This window comes from Neofelis nebulosa, chromosome 2 (genome assembly GCF_028018385.1).
Source record: "Neofelis nebulosa isolate mNeoNeb1 chromosome 2, mNeoNeb1.pri, whole genome shotgun sequence".
Taxonomy (NCBI): domain Eukaryota; kingdom Metazoa; phylum Chordata; class Mammalia; order Carnivora; family Felidae; genus Neofelis; species Neofelis nebulosa.
The window spans coordinates 119412616-119436587 of record NC_080783.1 but is presented as its reverse complement, the minus strand read 5'-3'; the positions used below and the strand labels follow the sequence as shown (position 1 = coordinate 119436587).

General features: G+C 39.0%; 1 protein-coding gene across 2 annotated transcripts in view; it reads right to left on the bottom strand.

The window, feature by feature from the left end:
• The window catches only part of NOTCH2 (notch receptor 2), a 170894-nt gene that overhangs the window by 122280 nt on the left and 24642 nt on the right, over positions 1 to 23972 (bottom strand). For both annotated transcript variants that reach the window (XM_058716027.1, XM_058716028.1), the window contains exon 2: positions 6959 to 7040. In XM_058716027.1, coding sequence (XP_058572010.1) covers positions 6959 to 7040 — 82 coding nt within the window. The remainder of the gene's footprint in view (positions 1 to 6958; positions 7041 to 23972) is intronic.

Below are 23972 nucleotides of genomic sequence, written 5' to 3'. Positions count from 1 at the left end.
AAAATCATTTACCATGATCAACTGGGATTTATTCCTGGCTTAAAGGATGGCTCAATATCCACAAATCAATCAATATAATACATCATATCAATAAGAGAAAGGATAAGAACCGTATGATCATTTCATTAGATGCAGAAAAGGCATTTGACAAAGTACAGCATCTATTCATGATAAAAGTCCTAAACAAAGTCGGTTTAGAGTGAACATACTTCAACATAATAACGGCCATCTAAGAAAAACCCACAACTAACATCATCCGTAAGGGGGAAAAACTGAGAGCTTTTCCCCTAAATTCAGTAACAAGAAAAGGGTGTCCCACTCTCACCACTTTTATTCAACACTGTACTGGAAAGTCACAGCCACAGCAATGAGACAACAAAAGGAAATAAAAGGCATCCAAATTGGTAAGGAAGAAGTAAAACTTTCACTATATGCAGATGACATGATACTATATATAGAAAACCCAAAAGACTCTACCAAAAAAACTGTGAGAACTGATAAACAAATTCAGTAAAGTCTCAGGATATGAAATCAATGTACATAAATCTATTGCATTTCTATACACCAATAATGAAGCAGCAGAAAGAGAAATGAAGAAAATAATCCCATTTACAACTGCACCAAAAATAATACAATACTTAGGAATAAACCTTACCAAAGTGTACCAATGTACTCTGAACTATAAAATACTGATGAAAGAAACTGCAGTTGACACAAAGACATGGAAAGACACCCCATGCTCATGGACTGGAAGAACAAATATTGTTAAAATGTCTATACTACCCAAAGCAATCTACACATTTAATGCAATCCCTATCAAAATACCAACAGCATTTTTTACAGAACTAAAACAAACAATTCTAAAATTTGTATAGAACCACAAAAGACCCCAAAAGGCCAAAGTAATCTTGAAAAAGAAAAGCAAACCTGGAGGTATCATGATTCCAGACTTCCAGTTATATTACAAAGCTGTAGTCATCAAAACAGTACGGTACTGGCACAAAAATAGACATGTAGATCAATGGAACAGAACAGGAAGCCCAGAAATGAACCCACAACTATTTGCATTAATGCTGACATTCTGAATTATTGCATTAAATGTTATTGATCTTGGTAACTGGGTTTTCTGATACCCTCTTTAATTTTATACCTGAGATGAATCCCTCACTCACCTTTCCCTGGCCTTAGCCCTACCAGTCACTGGCAGTTTCTGTTCTGAAGGACATTACAGTCCGTCACTTCACAACTCACTTTGCAACAGGCTGGTAAGACTCACTGTGAACCTCTTTAAGAAGTCCAGGTTAATGAATTGATAATTACTTTATGACTTCCCAAAGAGTGTGAAACAATGTGATAACACTATCGATTACTTGCAACCACTACCACAGGCTTCAGTTATCTGTTATACTGATATATATAAACAGCATACAATAAAGAAGTAATTCTTGAATTAATAGCTCCTTAAGCATCACACTGAAAAAATATTACTCTGTGAAAGGTATTTAGTAAGCAAAAGACAGTATTTTTCATTTTGTGGTAAAGATAAAAGAACTACAGAAATGTGGCCAGGCTTCTGCTAGCATCTGCTAGAAAAACTGTCCATATGATATTCTGCTAAATAGGGCATCCCACTTGAAGGAATCTTCTTGGCAGAACCGGGTTCAGCAGAGAAGAAAGAGAAAGTGATTTAACAGTTGACATTTTTCCCAGTGTATCTGTTGGATCTGACGTTGCCTTGAACAGCACTGAATGCACTAACAAGGTGAGTGAAATGGGAAAATGTTGAGTCAGCCATGACTTGTGAAAATGCCTTTCTAGGAGAACACCACCACCACAAATATTGATAGCACCTCCTCTACTATAAGCCAGGCTCTGGAAGATTCCGAGTGTCTCTATTCTCTCCTGACTACATAGAAACATATCAAGAGGACAAAGAAGGCAGTGGCTCCAGTTTTCCTGGAATGGCTTTAGGAGGTCTACACCATTAGCCCTAATCCTGGCAAGGAAAACTGTTAGTTGTTAATGTTGAAATGTTTCTTACAGCTAGTAGACCAATTTTAGGTAAATTGTGAAACAAAGTTGTACTTTATAACATTTTATATTTATAATGATTTACTTTAAAATGTAGTTTTAAATACCTAGTTAGGTATTTTGGCAAAAAGTAGAGATTCTCAAATGCAATCACCCATCCAGAGGTACCTATGTAACTCATGGTGACTTTCCAGTGTTTAATAAACCCTATGCTAGTTACCTCCTAAGTGGTATGTAGAAATTTTTGAAAGAGTCCTTTATAATGATAATTTTTATCATTAAAAATAATGGCAGAGTAATTATATCAGATCAACTCTCTTGCTCACAATAATTAGACACTGTGGACAATATATTAAAGGTACCGGGGAGTAATCAAAAGCAGGCAGAAACTGGAAGGGATATGAGCCTCAAAAGAAGAAAAGCAAACTGTATGAAACCTACATTTATATAGCTTTTTCCCTGAAGGTATTCCTCAGTCCACACAGCACAAGAGGAACAGAATGCAAGCAGAAAATGGAAGTCTTACTGAGCTGAGGAGTCAAAGCTATTTGGAACTGTCTAAGAAACTAGAATTTGAGGAGGAGAAATCCTGGAAAAGACAAAACCACAGAGCGGGTGGCCCTAAAATATGCATACGACTCCCACTTAAATCCTGGCTGTGCATGAACAAGGTACTTTGGAACCCAAAGGAAAGCAAGAGCTGGAAGGCTGAAAGGCTGAAAGGCTGAGTTTGGTTCTGGGGAGTCAGAAGCTTGAATTCAAGTCCTACTAAATTAGAAAGGTTTGGGAAACACTAGGCTTACCAAGCACCTCACACTTCCCACTGATCCCCTTGAGGAGTCATACCTTTGGAGTAAGGACCACATCCCAGTACTAAGACTTTAGTCAGACTAAAAGCAAAACAGAACTGGCAAAACAAGGTCTAAAACCAAGCCTTCATAGGATCAAGGTGATCTTCCAGTAATGTAACTGCCTGGTAAAACAAAACTCACCACTCTTTGGTGGAAGATAAACTTTAAAGTGCATCACTGACAATGCCTAGTAAATAACAAATACTACCATAAATGAGAACTAAAGGGTAATTGTACCCAAAGTCAAGAGAAAGAGCTGTTGATACAAACATACCCAAAGACAATCCAGATGTTAAGAACTGACAGATAAGGACTGCAAATAACTATGATAAATATGCCTTTAAAAATGCACACTTTGTAAATTTTACAAATCATAACCATACCCTCCTCCCCCAACATTCTAGCAAATTTGAGTTACCCATGATTTTCAATCAAATTGGGATTTGGAATGGTTTATATTTGAAAGCCTGAGACAAACAACTTGAAAGTGATTAATGACAGCCAAACTTAATTATATATTTATACCTCCCAGTAGGACAAGGGAGAGAATAAAATGTCTTATCTCTCTGTAGTGAGAGGGCTTTATTAAGATCTGACAACAACTATTTAGGAGCAATAATTGAGTTTTATGCAAGATTACACAGGTTTTCCTTGTCTGGCATCATAGACTATGATAGAGTACTTAGGCTCCTAACAGTGAGAAAAAAACTGTTGAGCTGTGTACAAAACTAACCTTTAAAAGTACTTATCCTCATCTGTCAATGTGATCTTATCAAGGATTTCTATAATTTCTATAAACAACCATTATATTTTAGCTGAATCAGTAGCATTATGCTCTTTAAACAGATAGTCAGATACCTTCTACTTTAAAACATTTCCATTAATTCCCGTTCCCCATCCCCTTGTAAAAAGAATTTGGCTTCAACTTTCTTTTCCTAATCCACTAAGCAATCTCATGAATAAAAAGATAATCATATGCCTTGCATGTCTGACGTCATTTTTATAGAACTTCTAAGTGTTCTAATATCCATTTACCATTTTGGGAAAATAATATTTACTGAACAAGCTAGATTACCTTCTTTCCCCAAGGAAAAAAGCAAAGTTGGTGAAGATACAATGAAAGGTCTGCTAAGTAGATGTTATTTTTTTTAAGTTGATTTATTTTGAGAGAGAGAGAGACAGAGAGAGACAGACAGAACGCACGAGCAGGGGAGGGGCAGAGGGAGAGAGAGAGAGAATCCCAAACAGGCTCTGCACTGTCAGCATGGAGCCCAATGCAGGGCTTGAACTCACGAACCGTGAGATCATGACCTGAGCCAAAATCAAGACTTGGACACATAACCAACTGAGCTACCCAGGTGCCCCAGATGTTATTTTTGCTTAAAATGTTGCTTATCATTCTGTGGCATTTGCAGAGATGACTGACTTGGCCTCCCTGATGTTGTCCTTGCTTTTCCTATGTCCACTTACGTTGACACTGCCAGTCCTGATGATGCCAAAAGGTAGAGAAATACTCTCTACTCTCTATCTATAATATCTCCCGATGTAGAGAAGCACTCTCTTCTTACAAGTTTATTGTTCATATTGGTGTCCCAAAAGAACAGCCTCATGCATTTCTTTTCTTACTCCCCCTTCTCAGGGGGCTTGTTTCCCTCACAACCTCAGGGTTGGAGGACAGCTGAGGGACCCCCCAGAACTATATCCATAAGCAGCCTAACCCATCAACAATTACCAAGCATCTAGGGGCAGAATGTATGCAGCCCCATTTTTGTCAACCACAAAGTGAGTTCCCTGTTCCCTAGAAGTGCTTCTTCTAGAAACTGGGGGCAACTTTGTCTCTCTCACCTTGGTTGGAGAGTTTGAGACTAACAGCCCACAAATCTGTCTCCCAAAAGTGACCCTTAGTGTCCTCTCCTGGTAAGTGCTCAGAGACTAGTCTCTCCCATGTCAGACCACAAATACATAGGCCAACACTTAGAATCTATTTGAAATTCTCCCTACATAAGTCACCAAGTTGAGTTATGTCCAAATAGAACTGAAGTGCCTCTCAATATAGTACTACCATCCTGGATGCTGGGTGAAGCAAATAAAATTCTCAGAGGGGAGGACCAGTATCTTCTTATTTAAGACATGGATTTAAAAAATATGTGAACGTTGGGGCGCCTGGGTGGCTCAGTCGGTTGAGCATCCGACTTCAGCTCAGGTCATGATCTCACAGTTGACGAGTTCGAGCCCCGCGTCAGGCTCTGTGCTGACAGCTCAGAGCCTGGAGCCTGCTTCTGATTCTGTGTCTCCCTCCCTCTCTGCCTCTCCCCTGCTTGTGCTCTGTCTCTCTCTGTCTCAAAAATAAAGATAAACATTTTTTAAAAATTTTAAAAAAAATACACGAACGATGGTATCTATTGAGCATCTTTTAGTTCACAAAATACATTGTTAAGCTCTAGCTGCATTACCAGCTACTCCACCAGGCAGTAACTATACAAAAATGCACAAGGCAAGGACCTGCAGTCTAGTAGGAGAAACAAACACATCCACAAATGATCATAATGTAATGGGGTAACTACCACAAGAGGGGTGAATAATAAAATAAAGCAAGTAACCGAGACACCAGGTGCCAAAAAGGGCCTGAAGATTTTGGTAGCCAGTTCTAAGGTATTAAGTTCCTCCCCGTCATTATCTCTAGTTGTGTCACCATTCTGAGAGGAGACTACATCACATTTTTGTTTTTGTTTTTTGTTTTCAAGCTAGAAAAACTAGGTGAGCAGCTCATTATCAATTACATAAAAAATTTCATTTCCAGTATTGTCTTTATTCCAATCCAAACAACCTATGGTTAAACTTTATCATCATCACCACTTAAAATACTGTCGCTCAGGTGAAGAGTATGTTTCCTGACCTGCAAAAATTCTTTTTTTATGACATTAAAGAACTTGGATCCGAGGGTCAGAATGGACTTGATTGGAACAATTGTCATTATTATTTTTATGGTATTCAATTAAATATCCAGAGAAGAAATAAAAACATGTTGGATAAGGTCATTTAAAATGCTTATCAAGCAAGTACTGCTACCAAAGCACAGAACAAAGATACAGCCCATACAAGTGTTAAAGAAAATAAAAGTCCTATTATCAAATCTTATTTTCCATGATATAAATAGAACGAATACATTCTCCTGTTAAAAATTTTCAAATGAGCTGGATGGAAAAGAGGAGCTATTTATGACAGGCCTCCTCAAATCAACGAAAAGCATAAACTAGGTGGTTGGAGAAAAAAGAAAAACTGCTCCTAAGAAACTAGCCTACACTCCCTAGTACTGTTCTGACTCTTACTCTTTTAAACCCCTATAGTGACATTCTCCACGGCACCTCCTTTCTGTCCCATCCCTGCAGGTGTATGCATCCTTCTCACAGTCTCTCTTTCTGAACTGGATTTTTTTACACCAGAAAAAATAGTTTTGCATGGCTATAATATTCACTTACACTAGGCAGAATTAAAGCTAGTATCAATTGTGGTTTGACTTAAAAACAAGATCATAACTAACGTGTTGAGGAGCGATTCTAGGAATGTACCCAATATACATTAACTAGTCACTCACTGAAAAGTCTTTTTCATAATTAAGAAGATAACGATGAGATAAGAAGTTCTTGTTAACCATTTATCTGACATCCACATCCTTCCATCCTCATTGCTCACAAAATTACACCAGAAAAGTTAGAGAACCAGTAACATTCACAGAAGTATTAAAAATAGAATTAGTGGGGTGCCTGGGTGGCTCAGTCGGTTAAGCATCTGACTTCAGCCCAGGTTATGATCTCACAGTTCGTGAGTTTGAGCCCCACGTCAGGCTCTGTGCTGACGGCTCAGAGCCTGGAGCCTGCTTAGGATTCTGTGTCTCCCTCTCTCTCTGCCCCTCCCCCACTCTCACTCTGTCTCTTGCTCCTTAAAAAATAAACGTTAAAAAAAATTTTTTTTAATAAAAAAAAAATAGAATTAGTAGGACCAAATCTTGTCCAGTGTGCTATTGAGGAAAAATAAAATATATAAACAGGGAAAAAAACAAACAGAGAAAAACTTACTTGCAGTATCCTGTACCATTGTGGTAGGTAACACATATTCCTTCATTTACACAGGGCTCATAGCTGTCCCGACACTGCAATGCTAAAAATAAAAACAAATGCATATTAGAAATAAGTCACTAATCATAACCCTCAGACAGCAAAGAAATGTTACCCAATCTAGGTCAACATCCATTCCTATATCCGACCTGATCTGGGTTTCCCTTTAGAGGTTCAATCAGGTTTTCTTGTTTGCTTGCTTTGTTTTGTTTTCGTCCTTTGGCTTCTGGGGTCATAGGAGCATGGAAGTTCATCCTAGGAGTCTCTTCCTATAATAACTGTTTTGTAGTCTTGAACGATGCCCTTAATTATCTGTGCCTCTATCTCTTCAGCTATTGCATCCCTATCTCCCAATGATACTAAGAAAATTAAAGCTCTAACATCCATGATATGCCATGAGCACCTTTAAGTTTGGAAACATAAGGATTCATCAATGAATATTTAGGAAGACCTGGGTAGATATCAGGTCACCATGATATTAATGAATTACCTAAGGCTTCGAGTGAAGTTTTAAAACAGGCCACTTTAATATGTAACAGAAATATCAACAAAACTCATTGAACAAACTGTAATTGAGAGCCTAGTATGTATGAGGCACAGTACTAGGATCCAGAGTGAAAGGGGAAGTGGAATACATAAGAAATGAATAAGACATAATCTCTAGCCTTAAAGGGCTCACACAAAGATGGGGAGTAGACCACAAATACAGATTATAGAGGAGGCGGGGGGTCAAAGTAAGGAAAATAAAAAGTTAAAGTTTTATACATGCAGATAAAACAATAACTTTCAAATTCTTAAACTCCAGTCCTTTTATAAGGCAACAAAAAGGTGTTTCACCACCACAATCCCTCCCCAAAACAGACTACTCAGAAATAAACAGTAATAGTAGAAACTTTCATTGATTTCAGCCCAAAGAGAAGGGAGGCTACCCAAAGTCTACTACTCACTTGCTGGTTAACTATAATACCTTGATTGTTTAGCTTTCAGAGTTGGAATTTTCATCCCCAAAATCCTTATCATGAATCCTAATAACAATTGGAAAGGCAAGTCAGAAAGCAACCTAGCCAAACAATAAAAATCAAAATTGAAGTTAATTAATTTTTCTGGAAGATTATTAAGATGTCCATTTCCTAGGATGGTTATAAACCTGAAAGCAAAACTGAGAAGTCTCCACCTTTGAGTTTCCTCCAGCCATACTACTCTCTGAATAAACTGCTCAATATCAGAGGTTGTAGGCCTGCCCTGCTTGGGCATCAAAATCAGCTTCTTTTCATGGTGCGGGCAGGCACAAGCTGCATGTTACAACAACTCCATTAACAATTACTGAGTAAGAACCCTCTATTTTCCCAGTACTGTGACCAATGGATGGAACCATTTGAGGACATGTTTACAGAAATCTCATCCCTTAAAATAATAATATTTTAAAAATAGTAATAACCATAGCAGCTAACACACTGTACTTACTAAATATCAGATACTATTTTAAACACTTTGCACAGACTAATTCAATGCTCCCTACGACCCTATGAAGAAGTTAGTTTCATTATAACAGTTCCGCAAAAAAGGTAAGTGACCTGCCTACCGCCACACCAGTGAGTTAAAGAGGCAGAATTTGAACCTAGCGAGTCTAGAGCCTACAAGAGAGTCTGTGCTCTTAACTTCTGTGATACACTGCTTCCCAACCTCTGGCATTTTTCTTCTCAGGATAGGCAGAACAGGTATTATTAGACGCATTGACTAGAAAGTGGAGGTCAAGGAGGTGAGGTGACCTCCTCGTGGAGCATCACACCACACTAGCTGTGCCAGTGCTGGGCCCGGGACCCAGGTCTCTTAGTGAGTCCAGCCCCATCTCTATGGCAGCCATTGGGATCACACAGTCACTAAGCTGCAGCCTGAAGAGACAGATTCAGGAAGAGGGTCATCTTGTTGTCCATATCCCACTTCCCTGTAGGGCTCAAATGCTCCCTCTTCCCACACTGATAAGGCCAATGCTACAACTATAATTAAAACAGTTAATGTCAGGTTATTTCCTCCATACCAAAGTTCTCAAACTGTTTTTTTCATTCTCTTTAGACACTTTTATTAGTTTCAATGAGAACTTCCTGACTTTTTTCTATTTGCTTTTTTTCTTTAAATAAAAAAGAAACCTGTCAGTAGGAAAGGAATGTCCTGCAGGCAGGGAGCGGGCTAAGCTGCAGTCCTGTCCTCCCCCTGCAGGAGTCCTGGCGCAGGGGAGACTTGAAATCCTGCCTCCAGCACTCACCTACTGTACTACTACAAGTACAGCACAACCTCACGGGGGCTCAATTTCCCTACCTGTAAACTACACTGGCATGGACTAAATGCTTCTGAAGGTCTCCTGCGATCCAACAGTGACACCTCCCTGGTCAAAAGTATGTGAATGGCATACCTGGTGCCTGAAGAAATCTATGCAGAAGGACATTAAGGACCTAGCCACCCATGACTCAGAAAGCCACGGGTGCAAAAAAAAAAAAAATTACAGTCTGTTCCTATTAAGTGTCCTGGCAAATCATTACAGTGACAAGTTCAGAGAAACACAAACAACCCAAAGTCAGTATGTGGCAATCCATCTAGCAAATAACTTTACAGCCTAGCCTTAGTGAACCAATCAAATTCAGTCACCAAAAAGGAGGTGGGCTTACAGGGCTAAAAATTAATGCCATTTGGCTAATCTTTAGGATCACACTACCTTGACCCTTTAACGTTTACTAAACCATGGTGCTCAAAGTGCGCATCAGAGTCAACTGGAGGGCCTGCTGGACCCCAGCCCCACAGTTTCTGATTAAGGAGGTCTAGAAGGGGCCTGGGCACTTGCATTCCTAACAAGTTCCCAGGTAATAGTGATGTTAAAGTCTGAGGAACCATACTTTGAGAAATTTAAGGAATCCTCTAAGGCTATACAATCCACTGGAGGTCTCAGGTAATCTAGACAGTAAGATGTTGCCTGAATAGACAAAAGAAAAATAAAGTAAAATTTGAGACTCATGACTTGGATTAGGAGTAATCTGTAAATGAATAGTGTAATTATGTGCCATTCAAAGAGAAGTTAAAACTTTGATAATTTGAAAAAACTGCAGTGAGACCAGGAAAGATCTCATTTCAAAATTCAATTTGCTCTTCTTCCAATGTAAAACATTTCAATTTAACAGTGAAATTGAAAGCACCTTTGTATTTGTAGAGTAAAAAACAAACTGCTCAATCATACCCCATTTACAGAACAGATGCTTAAACTAATGTCTTAGTAGACTCAGAGAAATGAGTCACTCACAAAAAGGGTAACTTTTTCCAAAATTTTCATCTTAAGCCACAGTGATCACTCAATAAATACTGCTGACTTAAATCAATCTCATATACTGTATGTGTGTGCATGCATGCCTTCCTCCCCACCAAAAAGGGGTGAAAACAGGAGAAGCAGATTTCAATTTTATCATTCCATCACTTGGCAGTCTGATACAAAATCTAGACACCAATTTCTAATTTTCACACATTTCCTGGGCAATGTATTTGGGGACTACGCTTCTAATGCTGAGAACACACTTACAAAGCATCTACTCCATGAGGTACCAGCCCAAATTCAGGGATTCCACGGTTAACAGAATAAAGTCCCTGTCCCCGTGAAAAGGGAAAGAGAGATTATAAATGAATAAATAAATAATGTCATTTCAGACAGTGGTAAGTGATAGATTCTGTTGGAAACAGAACCTGGATTTGGGAGACAGAGTAACTACAAAGGCTGGATAGGGTGACTAGGAAAGGCCTCTCTCAGAAGGTATCTTTGAGCCAAGATTTAAATGAAAAAGAACCATGAAGATGTGGGAAAGAGTAATCCCAAACAGAGAAAGAGCAAGTGTAAAGGCCATGAGATGGGAATGAGACTGGTATTCCAGGTGCACGTGGCTAGCGACTATTTAGCAAGGCAGAGAGTGGTAAGAGGCAGGCAGGGATTAGACTCCCACTTCTGGTCTAAGTGTGAAGGTAAGTACTGCTTGGCTTTAAGCAAGGACAATGACACCATCAGATTTGTGTTTGAAAACAGTGACGATTGTAAAATGTTCCAGTGAGTGAAAGGTTTCTTTTTTACATATGTGTATATAAATCTATTCAAGTCTTCCCTTTTTAGAACAGGTTGAAGATATCCATTCTCTTAGCTCCCCAAAAATGGTAAGAATTTTATTCTAACCTCATCCAATCTCCCAGAAGCCCCACTTGCAAAGTGTTGGTCCAGCACTCTATAATCTACATTGACTTTCAGTTCTACTCAATTCTCAGAACTTACTCTCAGTTTGGCTTCAGAAGAACCAGACGAGAGGTCTATGCAGTACCTTCACACAATGCCATGGTTCACACTTCTTCCAGGGACAGGCCTTTTCTTACGTCTTCCAGTCTACACCTTCAGGCTCGCCTTCAAGACTGCAGCCCACCTTCCCTGCCCAGTGCCCTCCCACCACAGTAAATGCAGTCTCTCCCTGGGACGGATCACCACTGCCCTCCAGGCCTCTACCTGCTTCTCAGCTTCCTCTGCTGCCACTTCCCTCCACCATCTACACTCTACTCACTCTTTGGAGGCCCAGCCCACCTCCTGCCTCCCCCTCATAGCCTCCGAGTCTTACGACATTGATAACTCACTCACAGTTTAGCCCTTAATTCTATACGGTCTTCTCTCTCTGCTTGTCCATATTTAAGTTCCCAGAGGATAGAAGACCTTTCTTCTTTTCTATCTATTTGAGGCAATATAGTTTAACGCACCAGCATCTGAGCTTGGATTCTGGCTCCACCATTTACTATCTGTCTCTGTATCCACTTTGTGCTTCAGTTTCTTCACCTGTAAAATCATCTCTCAGAACCCTGGTAAGAAATAAATAAATTAACCACTTAAACAGCCTCGAACAATGCCTGATACATAAGTAAGAACTCAAAAAAAACCTAGCTCACATAGTAGGTACTTAAATTCTTGGTAACTAAATGCATGATAAATGGTGCCTTTAGGGAAACTTGTTATATCAATCAAACCCTAGTTTAAACATACTGAGAAATCTAGAAAAATAGAAGAGCCCCAGGCAATTTAGGATGTAATATCATTAGGTGAAATAAATTCTTCCCAGTTGCCATCGATAACAATCTAATAAAAGACATACTGGGGCGCCTGGGTGGCGCAGTCGGTTAAGCGTCCGACTTCAGCCAGGTCACGATCTCGCGGTCCGTGAGTTCGAGCCCCGCGTCAGGCTCTGGGCTGATGGCTCGGAGCCTGGAGCCTGTTTCCGATTCTGTGTCTCCCTCTCTCTCTGCCCCTCCCCCGTTCATGCTCTGTCTCTCTCTGTCCCATGTTGAAAAAAAAAAAAAATTTAAAAAGACATACTGAACTACTACTACTACCACCAAAAAAAAAGAAAAGAAAAAAAAAAGCAGAGGTCACTGCTTAAAAAAAAAAAAAAAAAAAAGGTATAGTACTGCAATAGTACTGCAGGAATAAGAAGCCACTCACTAAAGGTACACACTATATATGAGCAAAAATGTCTTTCAATTTTAACATGGTTCTATTACTATTGTTTGAAGAACTTACTGTGAGCATGGCCTTTTACAAGGCATTGCATGGAAATCAAACAAATGAAACAATTCCTATCCTCACAGTCCATACAATCTAATGAAGGGAAGTTAGGGGTAGGGGCAAAGAGAATGTGATCTACCCAAATGACTCTGAGATAAATACAAACAAAATAAAACTTGTTTTTATATCTTTAGCAAACCCTCTTCATATCAATCTCAGGACCACCCTAAAAAGAGCCGCTAAGAAATACAACCCAAACCCTTGTTGTTTAGCACTGTGTAACTCAGTCCAGACAAGGTTCTAGAATCGATTCAAGTTTATTGGCCTTATTTGTCTATAAATACTACAAAAAAACAGAATAAGCTGTCATTGATTTTGACCAGGTCCAGGGCTTCAGGAATCTGCCCATTTAGGGACTGGCCCAAGGTATCCTGACTTGATGAAATCTTCCTTAAGATTTCGTCTAGGCGTCTGCCTAGTTTTCCAGGGCTTTTCGGTATCATGCCAGCTACATATCATTGGTTTAAAAGCCTCCCTTTGTTTTACGAATCTCTAACATGAGTAATTAAGTCTGCACCCCAGCCAGTTGTAATCTGAGCAGCCTTCAATGTGTTTCACTTGTTGCATTAACATGTAATCGCTGTGAATTGGCATTACTTGTTGCTTTGTAGCCTCTTCAAATAAGCCTCTGTTGTCTATCTCACATGATTTTTTTTTTCCATATCCTGCTCCACTGGTCTGCAGTGTGGTATCTGTTTGTGTTTATATTCACTGCTCACTCAAAAGCCGTTTTAATATCTTAAATGGGTGGGGTTCCTAAAATATGTGAAGAGAAGGTATACAGGGCCTTTTGAATTTTCTCTTTAACGTTTATGCAAATTGTGAGTACCAGCATTTGAGAGACAAGTCCTCTGAGTTTATGCCCTAGGACCTTGGCTACAGCTAGCTGCTGCTGCTGCTTCAGGCACATGGTGTCTGGAAGAGACCCGGTAAAATGAACAAAGCAAAGTTTTCCAAAATGACTGCTTGCATTATTACCAAAAGTAGGAGAATTGAGGGCAGACAGACATCAGGGATTTGCAATAATGCTCATAGCACCCTGTGATTTCAAACAACAAACTTCCACTAAACTTTTTATTCCATTTTTTGGGATCAAGCCATGAAAAAAAAAAAAAAAAATCCAAACAAACAGAAGTGCAGAAGCTTCAAATCCCAAGTGGTACATTTAAATAAAAACAAAGTAGAGAAACATCTGTCTTCCTCTTTGAAATTCGTCTTGATTAAAAGGCAAATAAATACAACAAGGAAGATACCAGTTTTTATTTTCCTGATAGTGTTACAAGGATTTCTATGTCCTTTACAGGTATTATCTAATAGAAAATGTGTTTCCTGGGGCGCCTGGGTGGCGCAGTCGGTTAAGCGTCCGACTTCAGCCAGGTCACGATCTCGCGGTCCGTGAGTTCGAGCCCCGCGTCAGGTTCTGGGCTGATGGCTCGGAGCCTGGAGCCTGTTTCCGATTCTGTGTCTCCCTCTCTCTCTGCCCCTCCCCCGTTCATGCTCTGTCTCTCTCTGTCCCAAAAATAAAAATAAAAAACGTTGAAAAAAAAAAAAATTTTAAAAAAAAAAAAAAAAAAGAAAATGTGTTTCCTATTTAAGAGATGCTAATACCAGACCCATAAAGATTGAGGCTTAGGCTATAGAGTTCATAGCAAAATAGTATTACTTTTCAAAAAGAGGTATACCTTGATTTAAGAAAATATAACCAACAGAAACTGAAGTTATAAATTACATAAGGGGGGGGCGCCTGGGTGGCTCAGTCGGGTAAGCATCCGAATTCAGCTCAGGTCATGATCTTGCGTCCTGAGTTTGACCCCCGCATCCGGCTCTGTGCTGAAAACTCAGAGCCTGGAGCCTGCTTCAGATTCTGTATCTCCCTCTCTCTCTGCCCCTTCCCCACTCATGCTCTGTCTCTGTCTCTCTGTCTCTGTATCTGTCTCTGTCTCTCTCTCTCAAAAATGAATAAACGTTAGGGGCGCCTGGGTGGCTTGGTCAGTTAAGCGTCTGACTTCAGCTCAGGTCATGATCTCACGGTCCGTGAGTTCGAGCCCCGCGTCAGGCTCTGTGCTGACAGCTCAGAGCCTGGAGCCTGTTTCAGATTCTGTGTCTCCCTCTCTCTCTGCCCCTCCCCCGTTCATGGTCTGTCTCTCTCTGCCTCAAAAATAAATAAACGTTAAAAAAAAAATTTTTTTTAAATGAATAAACGTTAAAAAAAATTTTTTAATAAAAATAAATAAGTAAATAAATTACATAAGGGTGTTTTTGACATTACTAATGTAATATTCATTTTATAAAGATAACCATCCTAATGAGTTGATGAATCTAGAATAATCTTTTATTTTAAAAATGCCAATTTTGTCTATTTTATACTATTAGATTCACTGCAAAAAACAAAATCCATCAATATTTGTTGTGCTATATTGACATATACTATGCATTGTTATTTACTTTTTTATTTTTGTCTTCTTAAAGACTGCAGAAAAATTTTCATTTATGAGGTAAATAAAATGAATAATTATAAAAATATATTTATAAATCAGATGTGGCCAATTTGTTAATAATCACTTCTCCACACATGTGCATTCTTTCACTTGGAAAATACTTCCCCTCCCTTTCTTCCTTATCCATCTAGCTTACTCCTACCTATATTTCAAATCATAGATAAAACAATACCTTCCTTAAGAAGCCCTCAGAGACCCTCCAGTCTGATTTAGATGTTCCCCCTCTGTGCTCCCATTACATCCTAGGTAGATTTTTTTTTTTTTTTTAAGTGCTGGCTCACCTGTCTCTCTCCCTCATCTCTGTGCAAATTCCCTAAGATACAATTAGTTCATCTTTGTCCACCTGGGACCTAGCCCAGTGCTAGAACCGTAAGCAGGTATAGTCAATACTCAAGTTATTCAACGAACAATCTTTAACACAAAACCTATTAACAAAGCCAACAAGTCAACACCCAACTTGTGTTTAAAATGTTCTAAGGCCTCAATTTTAACAAGCATAGTGATCCCAAATGTGACTGTGCCTAATTCTGATATCATTTTGTATAAGCAGTAGAAAAGTAAAATGAGAAGGAAATAATGGTGCAAATTTCCTGGCCTTTAACAGGGAAGAGAAGTTGAGGAAGTGGAACCTTATTTTTCTAATCTTCACAAAACTAAACATATTTGGAAGTTCCTGCCTTAACATTTGCATGAATTAAAGATGCAGCTTCCCCCACTCTTCCCCATGAATCTTAAGCTGTGTGTATTATGGTGAAGAATTGATTTAAGGGGTGCCTGGGTGGCTCAGTCAGTTGAACGTCCGACTCTTGGTGTCAGCTCAGGTCATGATCTCACAGGTTCTTGAGTGTGAGCCAAGCCCCACGTCAGGCTCTGTGCTGACAGTGCAGGGCTTGCTTGGGATTCTGTCTCTCTCCCTCTATGTCCCCCTCCCTCCCAAAATACATAAATAAATAAAGTTTTAAAAAAATGAATTAATTTAAATGAGTTGAACAAAAGCCAAAGTAATTTACATCTAAACAGCAAATACAGAAAACATAATAATAAAAATTCCAAGTGAATGGTAAGCTAAGATCATATGTTTTCATTATATAGTACCATTTTCCCCAAGTAGATTCACTAACACACATCCACAGAAAAATAAGCACCAATCTGATCCAAAGTAGACCTGATGTATTTCTTCACTATGAGCATCTAACCCTTTGGAAAATGATGCTGATCAAAATAATTACAGGATTTATATATCCAAAAGGTTCATTCAGGATCTCAGTATAATAAAACCCAAGTGCAGGGGGTGCAGGGTGCCTGGGTGGCTCATTCAGTTAAGTGTCTGACTTTGGCTCAGGTCATGATCTCGCGGTGTTTTAGTTCGAGCCCCACGTCAGGCTCTGTGCTGATAGCCTGCTTCGGATTCTGTGTCTCCCCCTCTCTCCGCCCCTCCCATGCTCATGCTCTGTCTCTCTATGTCTCTCTCTTGGTCTCTCAATAACAAATAAACGTTCAATTTTTTTTTTTAATAAATACAAAATAAATAAAATAAAACCCAAGGGAGGAAGAAGCTGTATCAGATCTAGAAGTTAAATTATTCTCTATACAAATATATATATAGTGATATATAGTGGTCAAAAAAGGCCAATCTGAGGAGTTATTCCATTGTCTTATATCTTCTATTACCTCCTCTGTTCTATGATGTATATCTGTTCTGTTATCAGAAACAAACTCAGCCTGTCACCAATTTCCTGTGCTTTTAGTAAATGCTCCCTTTTTAAAGCTTTTTAAAGACTATTTTGTTAAATACAGCTTCATTTTTTTTAAAAGCTCTTAATTTTAAATACATGCTTTTAAGTACCCTTGCTGGAAAAGAATTTTATAAATATATATAATCTTCTTGCTACCCACCCAAGAGAAACAAAAGTGCTCTTTTAGCTTAAATTGTTCAGAAAGCTTTTTAAAAGGAGCAGACAATTTCTATTGTTTGTTAATTTAGAGGTAGAGAACAAAATTATGTTAAAAATAAAAATGAAAAAACCGGAGATTGTTACATTTTATAAAATCATGGAGAATTCCCAAAACCAAATGGGGTAAATCCAGAGAACACCCTAGATTTCTTCATGGGTATCTCTTCTGCAGCCTTTTTAAAACATTGCTTTGGTTGTAGCAATGAAGGCTACTCCCAAGAATCAAGTCACCAGAACACCGTAAGTCACCGTATGACAGAAAGTCTGAGTCCAGCATAAAGCACCTCTACGTGTTAAGCTAACTGTTCTGAAGCCAGGGCCTGAAGAAGCTAAGATCGCAACACCCGGGTTATTTCTACATTATTATCTGGGTGACAGAGGTTCCACATCTTCATCCAAAACCACTACTCACCTGTGGACAATATTCAACTCAAAACTCCTGCACATATCACTGAGAATTGTCTAAACCCAAGAGCTCAAAAGGTCCTAGCCAGAATATTCCAGATAAGCACAGAAACCTTCATTGTGAGGAAAATGTCTAAATGTGGAGATGGTAAATGTATACCATTCCCATTTCCAGGAACATGTCTGGGACAACAACCTTGGAACAGAGGAAGGTAGACACTAGGAAAATATCAAATCTTTATTAACTACTGAGGGAAGAAAAAAACATGTAATATAGCATCAAACTTTAATTTTTATTTAGTTTTATTTTCAATCACTCACTTCTTTTCACTTGTGTCTTCAAACACAGATCAATGTCAACTCACACCAACATAACTTGGGCCCCAGGGTCAACAGAAAAAAAGTAACAATAATGTACACTTAAAGGTGTCTGATGAAGAGCTGATAATTTCAATGTTCAATCAGGTCCTCTTTAAACCCCTCTCCTCTGACACACAAACCTTTCAACTACTCATATTCTGTCTTTACTGTGAGTGTAAGAATTTACCTCTAAGACTACTTAGGTTTCTATGGAGCAAAAACAGCCCCACACACTGACAGTCACAATCTGGTGTGCAAATGGACATGGCCCTCCTTGCTCATCCAGTTGTTGCTGTGGATGCCCAAAGAAAGGCAGTAAAGGCAGAAAATTTTGTCTACACTAATAAATGACCATACAGGAACTTGAAATTTCCATGTTTATTTTTTAAGAAGGAAGGAAACCTAGGTTTCTCCATTTGCAGCAACACCTGGCTTGGCAAACCCAAAATTTATGTTGCCTTCATGAAGGTCTTCTTAGTTCTAGAGAGGCCAAGAGACTTCTCTTGTTTCAGCTTTAGTCCAGAGTTCTCAGAAAGAGCTACAGAAATAATGTAAACCTCAATATATTAAATTAAAATTGAGGGGATAAATCCTATTAGGGGTGTTGACTTTCTGGAGCCCAATCTTCCTCAACTCCTATGAATGAATCACAATTTCCTAGAGGAATTAAAAAAAAAAAAAAAAAAAAAAGGCAGATATCCTAACCTACCACCCATTCCATCTGCTTTGCCACCTTTCTCCTGCCTGGCAGCCCAGGGGGGTTCCAGGAAAAGATGGATTTTGGACTGAACAATACCCATGCCATGTCTGTTCTACCTAGTTTCAACCCAGCTACGATGTTAGGCATAAGGTAAATGTTCGAAAAATGCTTTCAAAGCCAAACTGTTGAAGGAGCAGGCCAGTTTTCTATCTCCCTCCAAGAGAACATAAACAAGTCCCTAATTTCCCACAAAAGAAGACAAAAATAAAATCTGCAAAATGATAGTTTATTCTAGCTTTCTAAGGTCAAGAAGACCTGGCAGAGGAGATATTTTCATCTCTTTTGTTTATCTCTCTTAAAATACTCTCCTTAGTAAAAATTCATTCCACTTTGGGGACATGGGAGTGATATTCATGTAGAACAAGAGGGATTTAAAAAGGGAGTTTTACCAGTTACACCACTCTAGGCCCAGTGGGAATGTCCTTCCCACCGCCACCTCATCACATTAACAGGATTAAGTCCTTTGGAAAACCAGTATTAAAGCAAGTAACCCTGAGTTCAAGCAAAGGGACAAAGGATTTAAGCAAATGTGGTTATTAGGGTAGTGCTAGTGATTAAATAACATTTCTCCTCCTCCCTACCAAAGTACACATGACCTCATCGAGAATATGAAAACCAAAGCATTGTAATCACTTTGACTATAAGCCTGAATATAAATTACCATAGAAAGTCTCAAATACTTTATGTTTTATATTAAAAATGTCAAGTGAGTGGGGGAGAGGGGAAAGTGGGTGATGGGCATTGAGGAGGGCACTTGTTGGGAGGAGCACTGGGTGTTGTATGGAAACCAATTTGACAGTAAATTATATTAAAAACAAACGTCAAGTGAATCAAGTATCCTCCCTCTCTTTGTGATATGACTTTTGAATTAAGTAGAAAAAGTTCATAAATCTGCACAGAATGGGCTTCTATATGTGCCCTTCCAACACCACACACACACACACACACACACACACACACACACACACACACAAAAACCCAAATCAGCAACCTTCCTACAATACAATATCTTATGTAACTCTAATGATGTGAATTTCAGAAAGTAGCCAGTCATAGCCTAAGTTAGTTGGCTGGCCAGTGTCCTTCCAGTAAAATGAGAGTAACAAACATCTGCTCTCCCTACAGATGGGAGTTGGTACTGACTTGGCAACATGCATTTAGGATTAACATCTCAACTTCCAAAGGGCAGGGATTTTTTAGCTGATTTCCATCCATGTTCCCTCACCCAAACCTACAAGTATTCTAAGACCAATGTGAACACTGGCCAAACAAATCAGAATGTCAGCTCCCAACTCTTGCTTTCCCGCCCCTGCTACGTCTGACTTAAGACAATGCTACAATAAAAATACCTTCCTAGTTTACAAAACATTTTCATACAAATGACCTCATTTGATCCCTACAACAACCCTGTAAGGCATGCAAATTGGAAATAGCACCATTTACAGAAGAGGAAAACTGCAACTCAAAGAAATAAGGAACCTGACCAAAGTCATTCAAGTCAAGATGGCCAAGCCTGCACCAGAACAAAAGTCTTTTATCTAGCAGTCCAGCATCCTTCCACTCACTACATCTGTTGAGATGCAGTCAGTGAAGCCTGATATCTACCCAAACCTGCAAACCTCTATAATATAACATCCCCATGTAGATAAGCACCCACATACCAGCTATGTACATGAAAAACATTTATGCCAAAGACCAGCTAATGACCATATGCTTATCAAAAATAAAACTAAGACTAAGTTCCTAGGATAACAGGGGCCACCAATGCTTTATTTCAGAACCACTCTTCACGGACATGCCCTAACAAGGACTGACATACATTCATTAGTATCACTCCCACCTCCACAACAAAAGAACCCCAGTTTGGAACTTGCCAACTGTAGGATTCAATACACTGCTATGTATTATTTCTCAAGACAAACATAAAAACAAACTACCCTATGAGGTAAAAGAATGGGTGAAATTGTACCGAGTTCTTCCTTTGTAAAATTGTAACTACATACCATCTTTCCTCAAGCACAGAGTAGTATCAAGAAGCAAAAGGAAATTATGGAACCAGATCATAAAAATGATCACATCTTATACGTTGACAAGATTTTACTCTTAAGAAGGGTGGAACTCTATTAAAAGTAGGTGACCCATCATCATTTGATCAAGTTACCCAAATTCAATTTATCAGAAATAAATTCCTCCAGAGAACACACCTACAGTCAAGCTAGTGAAACTGAACCTTTAAACAGAAAAAGTGTGGCCTGCTAGTCAGAGAAGGCATGTAATAACTAATGTGGCAAACCAAGAATGCCATAAGAGACAGAATATTTTCTTCATCTGGTCTGCTTCTCTCCAATTAAAGGAATCAACTGAGAGGGGAAAAAAGACAAAAACTCACCTTCCCAAACCAAGGAATAAACTATCCAGACACATACCCTTAATCATACTGGATCCCACTTAAGGAAACCTTAAACAGCTCGCGGCACTGTTTTTCCACACATCTCAAAACACCAGACTCTTGTCTTCCAAAGTCAGAAGGATAAATTTCATCATTACAGTTTGGTATAATGTTCCACAAAATACTACCCTACTTCATGTCCACACCACTAAAAAACTTACAAAAATAATGACACGTTAAAATAGATTGCTTTCCTGTTTCTCTTATAACTTTTTTTTTAAAGGATATCTGACACCATATACCAACTCTGACCCATGAATTGGTAGATGAATTCAAAATAAAACTTTAAAATACAATTGGTCTACAATGAATAATATACTTTCCACAAATAAATACTCCGTCAAAATTCAGAAAATCTGATACAAATCTAAGGAGAAAATGGATTTTTGAAAAGTATTGAGCAAAAGGAAAACTAGCTATAATTGAAAAAGAAATAAAAGGTAACTTCTTTTTTTGCATGTAAGCCTCACTTCTGAAATAAGAGTTGTCTCTGCTCAGCTGGAGGAAAACCACAGGACTTGGAATAACTCACTTAAAGTACTGTCCCTCCTTATGTTAAAATGACACTGTTGACTCACCCTCAATAGGACATGTGCTTGGTTTAACTCGTTTTTCCAGTAAGAATAATGAAATGAGCTGCTCTTATATCGAAATGATTTTCATCCTTATGACTAAAAAAATATTTGGAAATACCTACAAATATAGAATACATGTCCCTGAGTTTGTCTGGCTCTGCTGTGTGGCCAAAGTGAGTTTTATCCCTCTCTAATTTGCTCTCCAGTCTCTCCACAAATGATGACCAGTGTTACTCCTTTTTACTTCATTACAAAAATGGAACTTCTTCTAATTACCAAAATAATCTTTCACTGCATTTACTCAGTATATCTCTGTCTCAGCTAATCCCCACAGTCCTGGGCTTCCAAATTCTGAAATGACCAAATTCATTTCCTTTACTTCTGATTGCAAGTCTTGCTCAACCTTGGGGGATACTGCAGAAGGCCTACCACACAACAACCCTCACATAGTACCAATATCATTCACCAGCACTCCATAGCAAAGTATGGCATACTGTCCATTCTATTGCGGCCAACAGAGCAATAAACTTGTTCTCCAGTTAAGACTGAAGGAATTTTTTTAAAAATCAGCAAACGTTAACAAGCCCTAATGTGAATTATGAGGTTAATCACTACAATGGTAGGGAGAGAAGTCTTTTTATTAAAAAAAAAAAAAATTTTTTTTTTTAATGTGTTTATTTTTGAGACAGAGAGAGACAGAGCATGAGCAGGGGAGGGGCAGAGAGGGAGGGCGACACAGAATCCAAAGCAGGCTCCAGGCTCTGAGCTGTCAGCACAGAGCCTGACACAGGGCTCAAACTCACAGACTGTGAGATCATGACCTGAGCTGAAGTCGGACGCTTAACCGATTGAGCCACCCAAGAGCCCCGGGAGAGAAGTCTTAAAGACATCAAACAAGGGTTTTGCACCAACACAGACCAAGAAAGGGAAAGTTGTGGGGTGCCAGGCTGGCTCAGTCCATGGAGCATGAGACTCTTGATCTCAGTCCTGAGTTCAAGCCCCAGGCAGAGGGTAGTGTTTACTTTAAAAAAAAATTCTTTTTAATTGAAAACAAGGGGGGAGGGGGTCCATTTTCCTTAAATCAAAAACACCATTTTTTCTCAAAAAAAGGATTCAACTTAATTCACATACATCCTCCATTCTTACATAATCAACTCTGGAAAGATCACTTTTTAATTCAAAACTTACATTCAAAAACTATTTTGCAGAGGGACATTAGAAATATTGGGAGTAGTTCAGTTGGTTAAGCATCCAACTCTTGATTTTGGCTCAGGTCATGATCTCATGGTCCATGAGACTGAGCCCCGTGTGGGGACTGATCCCCCTGCTTGGGATTCATTCATATTCTCTCTCTCTTTCTCTTCCCCTCCAACACACTCTCTCTCTCCCAAAATAAATAAATAAACTTTAAAAATAAGAAATATTGGGAGTGAAAAATAATATGCTTAATGAAAGAACCAATAGCTTTGACATTAAACTCTTCAATTTTCATTCTGGACCAGTAGTCTGCAAACTGAGACGTGTGTATCCCAGAAGTGGAGGGGTGTAAGGCCATCCCTTGGGGCATCATAAGCACTTTAATCTACACATGTACAGTCTAAAACCCATATAATTAAGCTTTACTAGGAGTTAACTTATGCATGTATGGTTTAATAGCTGTACATACATATAATTTGAAAATATTTATTTACCTACTTGGAGGAGCGGGTCCATGCTAAAAAAAAAAAAAAAAAAAAAGTTTTTCTCGGGCCATAAATTTTATTAAAAGTTTGGAGGTTCTTGTTTTACCCCCACATTTCACAAACTAGGACACACATAGCCCAGCGGGTACATAGCATTTGAGGGGAAATGCAGATAAACCTGGTACATGTTCCTGGTGCCTCTATTTCATTCACTCTAGAGTTAGTGACAGTCATTCTTTTCTGTAATGAGATGCTTTGGAAGACAACTCTGGTGAACACATCCTAGAATGAAAGGGGCCACAGACTGATGACCTAGGTACTCTGTCTGCTCTCTATCATCCAGCCATCTGACTGAAGGCCAACCACCTCACTACTCCAGGCCTTTTTAGGCTCCTTCTCACTCAAATTTTATGATTCACAAGTTAAGGTTTTCATCCTATCCTTATGTATTAGCCTCTCCTCCCCATCAATCTCCATCCCTGCCTCCCTCCCCAATGAGGCCTTGACTTTGCATTTCCTCGGCTTCCATCAACCATTAGTAGGATGCTAAAAGGCACTTGCTGGAAGGGTCTGTAAGCATTCTCAAGTTATTTTCAAGTGTCTCCCATTACTCCTGGACAGACTGTAAGTCCCTTGGTATAAAGTGTTGGGGCAGCATTCTATAG